This window comes from Heterodontus francisci, chromosome 2 (genome assembly GCF_036365525.1).
Source record: "Heterodontus francisci isolate sHetFra1 chromosome 2, sHetFra1.hap1, whole genome shotgun sequence".
Lineage (NCBI taxonomy): Eukaryota > Metazoa > Chordata > Chondrichthyes > Heterodontiformes > Heterodontidae > Heterodontus > Heterodontus francisci.
This window is the reverse complement of record NC_090372.1, coordinates 67,333,227-67,343,264: the sequence shown is the minus strand read 5'-3', so window position 1 is coordinate 67,343,264 and position 10,038 is coordinate 67,333,227. Positions and strand designations below refer to the sequence as shown.

General features: G+C 43.6%; 1 protein-coding gene across 1 annotated transcript in view; it reads left to right on the top strand.

Annotated features, from left to right (window-relative positions):
• Positions 1 to 451: 451 nt before the first annotated feature.
• Positions 452 to 10,038, top strand: part of med10 (mediator complex subunit 10) — a 30,480-nt gene continuing 20,893 nt past the window's right edge. The window contains exons 1-2 of the mRNA XM_068050599.1: positions 452 to 715; positions 8,500 to 8,583. Of these exons, the coding sequence (XP_067906700.1) occupies positions 594 to 715; positions 8,500 to 8,583 (206 nt within the window). The 5' untranslated portion in view covers positions 452 to 593. The remainder of the gene's footprint in view (positions 716 to 8,499; positions 8,584 to 10,038) is intronic.

Below are 10,038 nucleotides of genomic sequence, written 5' to 3'. Positions count from 1 at the left end.
TAGCCTGGACAGTCAGCTCATCTGTACAATTGGCCTGTGCACCCCTGACCAAGGGAGAAGAAATATTTTGACCCAATTAGAAGTACATATGGGTGGAGGTCAAGTAATAAACAAGTGTTCAAAGAATATGCTGGGTTGCTCGCAGCAATGTCAAAGAGATTAATCTCCAACTCCTTGAGACTACAGGGCAATTCTAATCTTATACCAGAATGAGGTAGGATCTTGGTGGGCGCACCTCAGAGAGGAGACACCCAGTGACAGCTCTGGACTCAAGAGCTTCTGCTTGTGTGTCAGACAGCGTACCATGTTGGATTTACTAGCATTTTAGCAATCTGGCTTCCAACTACAAGGTGCTTGGCACAAAGCCAACACACACGACCATGTGACTGATGAAAAGCAAAGGTCAGTCCTCCAGTATCCCAGAAACCACTATACACGGACGGAAGTGACCTCAGCTGAAAAAAAAAATCTCCCAAGTGCCCAACATGGCGGCGTGAAGCGGAACGCGCGAGTTTCCGGTTCGTGTTCGTATTCTCTGGTCCGGTGCGGACCGTTTGTTATATAAGCGCGCGGAGGCCGGTGTTGCTCGCGCTATGGCGGAAAAGTTCGACAATCTGGAAGAACATCTTGAGAAATTCATTGAGAACATTCGGCAGCTTGGCATCATCGTCAGCGACTTCCAGCCCAGTAGCCAGGCGGGTCTGAACCAGAAACTGTAAGTGAGGAGGGGAGGAGACAGGAGGAGAGGAAGGGGGTGGGGGAGAGACGGAAGGGGGTGGGGGTGATAGGGAGGGGGTGGGGGAGAGACGGGAGGGTTGATAGGCAGGGGATGGGAGAGGTGGAGAGGGGTGGGGGAAGGGAAGGAGTTCAGTAGGGGTAGCGGGAGTGGGGAAAGGGGGAGAGAAAGGGAACAGTGGGGGGAAGTGGACGGGGGAGGTGGGGGGCAGTGGGGGTGGACTTGGAGGGCAATCGGGAACTTGTAGGCAGACAAAATTGTAGTGAGTGAAACAATTTCACTGTTCAACTCAATACTGTTCCTTTTGAATTAAACCTCAGCAGCCCTTAGTACTGATGTAACCTAATCCAGTTAGATTTTCTTAATTGGCTTAGTGTCGCCATTAAATATCCATGCTTTTCAAGAATGTTAAATTTATTGTTAACAGAATTGCATATAATGCACTGCACAGAAATGGGCTGTTCTGCCCAACTGGTCTATACTGGTGTTTAGGCTCCACATGATTCTTCTTCTACACCTCCATCTAACCCTCAGCAAACCCTTCTATTCTTATGTACAAATCTAGCTTCCCCTTAAATAAAGGGGGAAAAAAAGCAAATATTTTGTGGCTTCTTAGCTAGAAAGAGTGCATTTATGTAGAAATAATTAAAATATAGGACCACTTTTGCTGTAGCTGAGCAATGAACTATATGCTGTTAGTCAGACTTGCTCTTGTCCATTGAATCATGATATTTTGCCCACTAAATTACTGAAAGTGGAAGCTGATTAACAGTGCAGTGAGGTAATTCTGGGACCTGACTGAACAGGGCAAATGACTATGTATCTCCTTAATCAGTCAGTTTAAAAGATTGTGAACTCAATGGCACAAAACTGAGAAGGATTTCTGCAATATTCTGCATATGTGCGGACTCATGAAGTTGCTGTCCGTTTCAGTGGAGTAATGATGGCAAATGCTGACAGTTTGGTCAATGTTACCACAGCAAAATCTGGGCCAACAGTTACAACTCTGAAGGGGGAAAGAAACAGACAGATATTATCAAAGGTAAACGTTGCATAATATGAAAGCAATAATTGAACAGAGAATAAATTTAAGTTCATAACTGTCAAACGTTAAAGGAGAGATGCACTTATGAAGGTTCATTTATGGATGCAATCTAAGTGGCCCCTGATATGATCTCACTCGTTAATTGGTTTTCCATTTTGGATACTGGTGAGGGTGATGGTTCCTCAGAGGAGTGCAGTCAGAGTCATGTTTGTGGCACCACAGGTGGCTCAGCTGCACAGGAGGGGAGGAAGAGTGAAGAGCAGTAGTGATAGGGGACTCAGTTAGGGGAACAGGTGTTTCTTTGGCAGTAAACGTGACTCCAGGATGGTGTGTTGCCTCCCTGGTGCCGGGGTCAAGGAAGTCACGGAGCGGTTGCAGGACGTTCTTCTGGGGGAGGGCGAACAGCCAGAGGTTGTGGTCCTCATTGGTATCAATGATGTCAGTAAGAAGGGTGATGAGGTCCTGAAAGCAGATTTTAGAGAGCTAGGAAGGAGATTTAAAAAGTAGGACCTCAAAAGCAGTAATGTCAGGATACTCCCAGTCCTGCATGCAAGTGAACATAGGAGATAAAAACAAGAAATGCTCGAAATACTCAGGTCTGGCAGCATCTGTGGAGAGAGGAGCAGAGTTAATGTTTCAGGTCAGTGACCCTTCTTCAGAATTGACAAATATTAGAAATGTAAAAGATCATAAGCAAGTAAAGTGGGGGGTGGGGAAAGACATAACCAAAGAGAAGGTGTTGATAGGGCAGGGTCACAGAGAATAACTGACCAGAAGGTCATGGAACAAAGACAAATAGTATGTTACTTGTGTGCTGAAAGACAAAGCGTTAGTACAGAGAGGGTGTGAATAAATGGTAAACTACAAAGCACTCTAAGCACAAACATTTAAAAAAATTAAGATAAACAGTGGGTAGGCACAGTAGAAACAAACTAAACACACAAAAAACCTAAATAAAATAACCAAAGAAAAAATAAATAAAAAGGGGGGGCCCATCATACTCTGAATTTATTGAACTCAATGTTCAGTCCAGCAGGCTGTAGCGTGCCTAATCGGTAAATGAGATGCTGTTCCTCGAGTTTGCGTTGATGTTTGCTGGAGCACTGCAGCAATCCCAGGACAGAGATGTGAGCATGAGAGCAGGGGGGTGTGTTGAAATGGGCAGCAACCGGAAGCTCGGGGTCATGCTAATGGACTGAGCGGAGGTGTTCCGCAAAGCGGTCACACAATCTGCATTTGGTCTCCCCAATGTAGAGGAGACCACATTGTGAGCAGCAAATACAGTATACTACATTGAAAGAAGTACAAGTAAATCGCTGCTTCACCTGAAAGGAGTGTTTGGGGCCTGGGATAGTGTGGAGAGAGAGGAGGTAAATGGGCAGGTATTACACCTCCTGCGATTGCATGGGAAGGTGCCATGGGAAGGGGGACAAGGTGTTGGGGGTAATGGAGAAGTGGATGAGGGCGTTGCTGAGGGAATGATCCCTTTGGAATGTTGACGGGATGGGAGCGGAAGATGCGTTTGGTAGTGGCATCATGCTGGATGTGGCGGAGGATGATCCTTTGAATCTGGAGGCTGGTGGAGTGGAAAGTGAGGACAAGGGGAACCGTGTTGCGGTTCTGGGAGGGAGGGGAAGGGGTGAGGGTAGAGGTGCGGGAAATGGGCCAGACACTGTTGAGGGCCCTGTCCACCACAACGGGGGAGAATCCTCGGTTGAGGAAAAAGGAAGACATATCAGAAGCACTGTCATGGAAGGTAGCATTATCAGAGCAGATGCGTCGGAGCCGGAGAAACTGGGAGAACGGAATGGAATCCTTACAGGAGGCAGGGTGTGAAGAACTGTAGTCGAGGTAGCTGTGGGAGTCAGTGGCCCATTTACCTCCTCTCCTCACTATCCAAGGCCCCAAACATTCCTTTCAGATGAAGCAGCAATTTACTTCTACGACTTTCAATTTAGTATACTGTATTCGCTGCTCACAATGTGGTCTGTTTTACATTGGGGAGGCCAAACGCAGATTGGGTGACCGCTTTGTGGAACACCTCCGCTCGGTCCAAAAGTATGACCCAGAGCTTCCGGTTGCTGGCCATTTCAACACCTCCCCCCCCCCCCCCCCCCCCCCCCGCTCTGATGCCACATATCTGTCCTGGGATTGCTGCAGTGTTCCAGCGAACATCAACGCAAGCTCGAGGAACAGCATCTCATTTACCGATTAGGCACGCTACAGCCTGCCGTACTGAACATTTGAGTTCAATAATTTCAGAGCATGACGGAACCCCCCCCGCCTTTTTTATGTTTAGTTATTTTTTATTTGGTTATTTTATTTCAGGTTTTTTAGTGTGTTTAGTTTGTTTCTGCTGTGCCTACCCACTATTTCTGTTTTTAAAAAAAAAAACAATTTTTTTAGTGTTTGTGCTTTACAGTCTATTCACGCCCCCTCTGTACAAACGCTTTGTCTTTCAGCACACCATTAACATACCGTTTGCCTTTGTTCCATGACCTTCTGGTCAGTTATTCTCTGTGACCCTGTCCTATCAACACCTTCTCTTTGGTTATGTCTTGCCCCACCCCCTGCTTTACTTGCTTAAAATCTTTTACATTTCTAATATTTGTCAGTTCTGAAGAAGGGTCACTGACCTGAAACGTTAACTCTGCTTCTCTCTCCACAGATGCTACCAGACCTGCTGAGTATTTCCAGCATTTCTTGTTTTTATTTCAGATTTCCAGCATCTGCAGTATTTTGCTTTTGTATAGGAGAATTGAGTGATTGAATAGGTGGCTGGAGAACTGGTGTAGGAGGGAGGGCATTGAATTTCTGAGACATTGGAACAGGTTCTCGGGCAGCTGGGACCTGTACAAGATCAATGGATTGCATCTTAGCAAGACTGGGATGATTATTCTCGCAGGGAGATTTGCTAGTGCTGTTGGGGAGGGTTTAAACTAAATTGTCAGGGGGATGGTAACTTGAGAGGGAGTTCAGATTGGAGGGAAGCAAAACTGGTAACTTGTCAGGGGTGTGGGAACCAAGAGCAAGTATCAGAGAAATACCAAGGTGCACAGAATACTGGAGTAGATAGATAGCACTAGAGTAGGGAATAGTAAGTTATTAGGTGGGGTCAAAGTAAGCGAGAAAGTACAAGTCTCAATCAGGGTTAACATACATGTATATGATTGCATGGAGGGTGGTTAATAAGACTGGTGAGGTACAGGCGCAGATTGTCATGTGGAAATATGATGTGGCTATATCAGAGACCTGGCTCAAAGAAAGGCAGGACTGGGTGTTAGATATTCCTGGATACAAGGTGTTCAGGAAAGGGAAAAAAAGGGGAAGGGGTGGTGGTATTGATTAAGGAGAGTATTGCATTGCTGGAGAAAAAGGATGTCCCAGAGGGGTCAAGGACAGAATCAGTGCAGCTAGAGCTAAGGAACAAAAAATGGTGCAGTTACATTGTTCGGTGTTGTCTATAGGCCACCAGCTAGTGGGAAGGACGTGGAGGAACAAATTTGCAATGAAATTACATACAGGTGCAAATATTATAGGGTAGTTATAATGGGGGACTTTAATTCTCCAAATATAGACTGGGATAATAGTGTAAAGGGCAGTGAGGGGCAAGAGTTCCTAGAGTGTGTTCAGGAAAATTTTCTACAACAGTATGTTGCTAGTCCAATGAGAAAGGAGGCACTGCTAGACCTGGTTCTTGGGAATGAGGTGGGCCAAGTGGATCAAGTATCAGTAGGAGAGCATTTAGGAGATAGTGATCATTGTATCATAAGGTTTAGGCTGACTATGGAAAAGGACAAAGAGTAATCCAGGGTAAGAATAATTAACTGGGGTCAGGCCAGCTTCAGTGGGGTAAGAATGGAACTGGGGTGAATAAGTTGGAGTCAAAAGCTGGCAGGAAAACCGGTAGATGAACAATGGGCTGCCTTCAAAGAAGAGATAATTCGGGCACAGTCAAGGTGTGTTCCCTTGAAGGGGAAAAGTAGGGCAAACAAATCCAGAGCTCCCTTGATGAGAAAAGCGTTAGAGATTAAGATAAAGAAGAAAAAGTGTGCTAATGACAGATGCCAGGTAGAAAATACTATTGAGAACCAGGCTGATTTTAGAAGGTCCGGAGGGGAAGTGAAAAAGCAAATAAGAGAAGCAAAGAGAGAGCATAAAAAGAGACTGGCAGCTAGCATTAAAAGAAATCCTAAAGTTTTCTATCTGCATATAGATAGTAAAAGAGTGGTAAAAGGGGAAGGGGGACCGATTAGGGATCAGAAAGGGGATTTACACATGGAGGCAGAGGGCTTGGTTGAGGTATTAAATGAATACTTTGCAATTGTCTTTGCCTGCGTTGCATCATCTTCCTTAGTAATGTTGAAAGAGGAGGTAAGTCAGACACTAGAGGGGTTTAAAATTGATAGAGGAAATATTAAATTGGTTGTCTGTAGTTAAAAGTGGATAAAGCGCCAGGAGCGGATGGGATGCATCCAAGGATACTGAGGGAAGTAAGGGTGGAAATCGCAAAGACACTGGCCATAATCTTTCAGTCTTAAACTTGGGGGTGGTGCCAGAGGACTGGAGAATGCAAACATTACACCCTTGTTCAAAAAAGGGTGTAAAGATAAACCCAGCAACTACAGGCCAGTGAGTTTAGCTTGGTGGTGGGAAAACTTCTCGAAAATAATTCGGGACAAAATCAATCCTCATATGGACAAATGTGAGTTAATTAAGGAAAGCCAGCATGGATTTCTTAAGGGGAAAATCATGTTTAACTAACTTGCTGGAGATTTTTGAGGAGGTAACAGAGAGGGTTGATGAGGGCAATGCTGTTGATGTGGTGTACATGGATTTGCAAAAGACATTTGATACAGTGCCACACAATGGACTTGTGAGCAAACCTGTAGCTCATGGAATAAAAGGGACGATAGCAACATGGATAGGAAATTGTTGAGTGACAGAAAACAAAGTAGTGGTTAATGGATGTTTTATTTTGTGGGGGTGGGGGGGTGGTAAATTTGTAGTGGAGTTCCCCAGGGATCAGTGTTGGGACCATTACTTTTCCTGATATTTATTGATGACCTATACCTTGGTGTACAGGGCACAATTTCAAAGTTTGCAGATGATCCGAAACTTAAATGCATTGTGAACAGTGAGGAGGATAGTGTAGAACTTCAAAAGGACATAGACAAGTTGGTGGAATGGGCAGACAGGTGGCAGATGACGTTTAAAGCAGAGAACTGCGAAGTGATTCAATCTGGTAGGAAGAACATGGAGAGACAATATAAAATAAAGGTTACAATTCACAAAGGGGTGCAGGAGCAGAGGGACCTCGGTGTATATGTGCATAAGTCATTGAAGGTGGCAGGAGCGGTTGAAAGTGGTTAATAAAGCACAGTTTCCTGGGCTTTATTAATAGGGGCATAGAGCACAAGAACAAGGAAGTTACGTTGAACTTGTGTAAGATACTAGTTGGGCCTCAGCTGGAGTATTGCGTCCAGTTTTGGGCGCCGCACTTTAGGAAAGATGTGTGGCCATTGGAGAGAGTACAGAAAAGATTCACGCGAATGGTTCCTGGTATGAGGAATTCAGTTATGAAGATAGATTGGAGAAGTTAGAACTGTTTTCCTTGGAGAAGAGAAGGCTGAGAGGTGATTTGTTAGAGTTATTCAAAATCATGAGGGGACTGGACAGAGTAGATAGAGAAACCGTTCCCACTCATGAAAGGATCGAGAAGGAGGGGGCACAGATTTAAAGTATTTGAGAGAAGCAAAAGTGCCATGAAGAAAAACTTTTTCACGCAGCGAGTGGTTAAGGTCTGGAATGCGCTGCCTGCGAACGTGGTGGAGGCAGGTTCAATTGAAGCATTCAAAAGGGAATTAGACAGTTATATGAAAAGGAAGAATATGCAGGGTTACAGGGAGAAGGCGGGGGAATGGAACTGAGGGAATTGCTCTTTGAGAGCCAGTGTAGACACGATGGACCGAATGGCTTCCTGCACTTACGATTCTGAGAAGATATGATTATACTGATTAGTGGGTAGTGATGTTATCTATGGGTACAATTGCAGTCAGAGGGGAGCAGCTATGGGGTGTTCTGCTTTCAAAAGTGCAGATTTGTACAGCAATTCTAATATAAAGCTACCATATTCACTATGGCTTGTTATTGTCTTCCTTGATGCAGGTAAGGCAAATGTGGCAGGTTTATATTTGGTTTGTGGTTGACTAGATGGTCCTTGAGCACCAGGACTTGGCAAAGTAAGAATTCCATGGATACCAGTAAATTGTTGGTTATGTTCTAATTCAGATTCCAGTAACTGGGTGTTGCTGTTTTATGTTCAATCTATTGACTCTAATCCAGTGGCAGAGTCATAGATCCAGCTAAAATGAGCTACATAAAACTGTTTAACAGTGTAAATACTGGGAAGCAGTGGATATTAGCCATCCAAAGTCTGAGTTAAAATAATGTAAAAGCAGCTTAAGCAGTTAAATCTTTAATAGTATTCAGCAGTAATTTTTCTAAACATCCTTTAAAAATCTGCATATTTCACAACAAATCTACATAAAATAATCTTTTTTCTAACATTAGATTATATTAAATCTATTTTCAATTTACCAGACTAATCAAGCAATTGGTATAGTTTCTCTCAAAAGACTTCTGAAATATTTAATACAAATTCTTGATTTAATTTGAAAGTCTGTCAGTAAAAGCACAATTTTCTTTTAATCTCCAGCAATTCCATGATTACGGGGCTGCAAGATGTTGACAAATGCCGACAACAGCTGCATGATATTAATGTACCATTGGAAGTATTTGAGTAAGTATTAATTGTGGCACATAGTTTGTGACAAAAAATAAGAAATTCTGACAATTTAATGATTACAGCGCAACTTGGTAGTGTGCACTCAGCAGGGTGTTTGAACCAAATATCTGCTTTTCTACAATACATTGCTGTATTACAAAGATGAAATTTCATTTGGTAGTGCTTTTACAAATAAACAAGTCAATACATGTCACTTCAGTTGTGTCACGAGTGAAAGAAAGCTATTGATTTAAGTATCTGTATTCGTTCCTACAATTGTATTAAATCTTTGCTGTTTAAGGCTGCATTCACACCAGAACTGTAGGCTTGGTGAAAAGTGGGTATACTTTGTTTCAATTAAGTTTTACTTGTAAATCTAGAATCAAAGATCATCATTCCAGCATAAAGTAAAAGATTCCCCAAAGAAGCCATATTAGCATCATTGTGAAATTATGGCATAAATACACTGAGAAAGCTAATAAGGCATTTTTTGCGTTTGTAGTTGCCACAAAGCTACTTAGTACTACGCAACTTCATTTACCTGGGCTGATTGGAATGACTGGTTATGACTGTCACCAGGACCTATCAACAAGAAATGTTTATTGAGGTGGAATTGCTGTTGGTTTTCCTCATGAGTGAAAGAATTTGAGCTTCAACCTGTACCAGTCCATTGTCACTCTGCAGAAGGAGTCCTCGTATCAGGCATGTCAGCCAAAGCACCTTGAGAAGACTTTGAACAGCTGGTGACCAGTAATTTTGTTCAGGGGGTCTTGCAAGTTGTTTACAAGTTAGAATCAATAAAAGAACACATTATTGTAGTATTGGTAAAGTAAGCAGTGGTTGAAACAGAGGGAGGTTGGAATGTATAGCTGGGTGAAAGACCATCTTGTCAAACAGTAAACTTTCTTGCATCCTGTCCAGATATGGGAACAGTATTCGGAAATTGAAGGAGCATAGGAAGAGCTGCACTTGTATCGTGCTGTATTAATTTAGAACAAAGAACAGTACAGCACAGGAACAGGCCATTCGGCCCTCCAAGCCTGCGCCGATCTTGATGCCTGCCTAAACTAACACCTTCTGCACTTCCGGGGCCCATATCCCTCGATTCCCTTCCTATTCATATATTTGTCAAGATGGCTCTTAAACGTCGCTATCGTATCTGCTTCCACCACCTCCCCTGGCAGCAAGTTCCAGGCATTCACCACCCTCTGTGTAAAAAAAAAAAAAAAACTTGCCTCGCACATCCCCTCTAAACTTTGCCCCTCGCACCTTAAACCTATGTCCCCTAGTAACTGACTCTTCCACCCTGGGAAAAAGCTTCGGACTATCCACTGTGTCCATGCCGCTCATAACTTTGTAAACATCTATCATGTCACCCCTCAACCTCCGTCGTTCCAGTGAAAACAATCCGAGTTTTTCCAACCTCTCCTCATAGCTAATGCCCTCCAGACCAGGCAACATCCTGGTAAA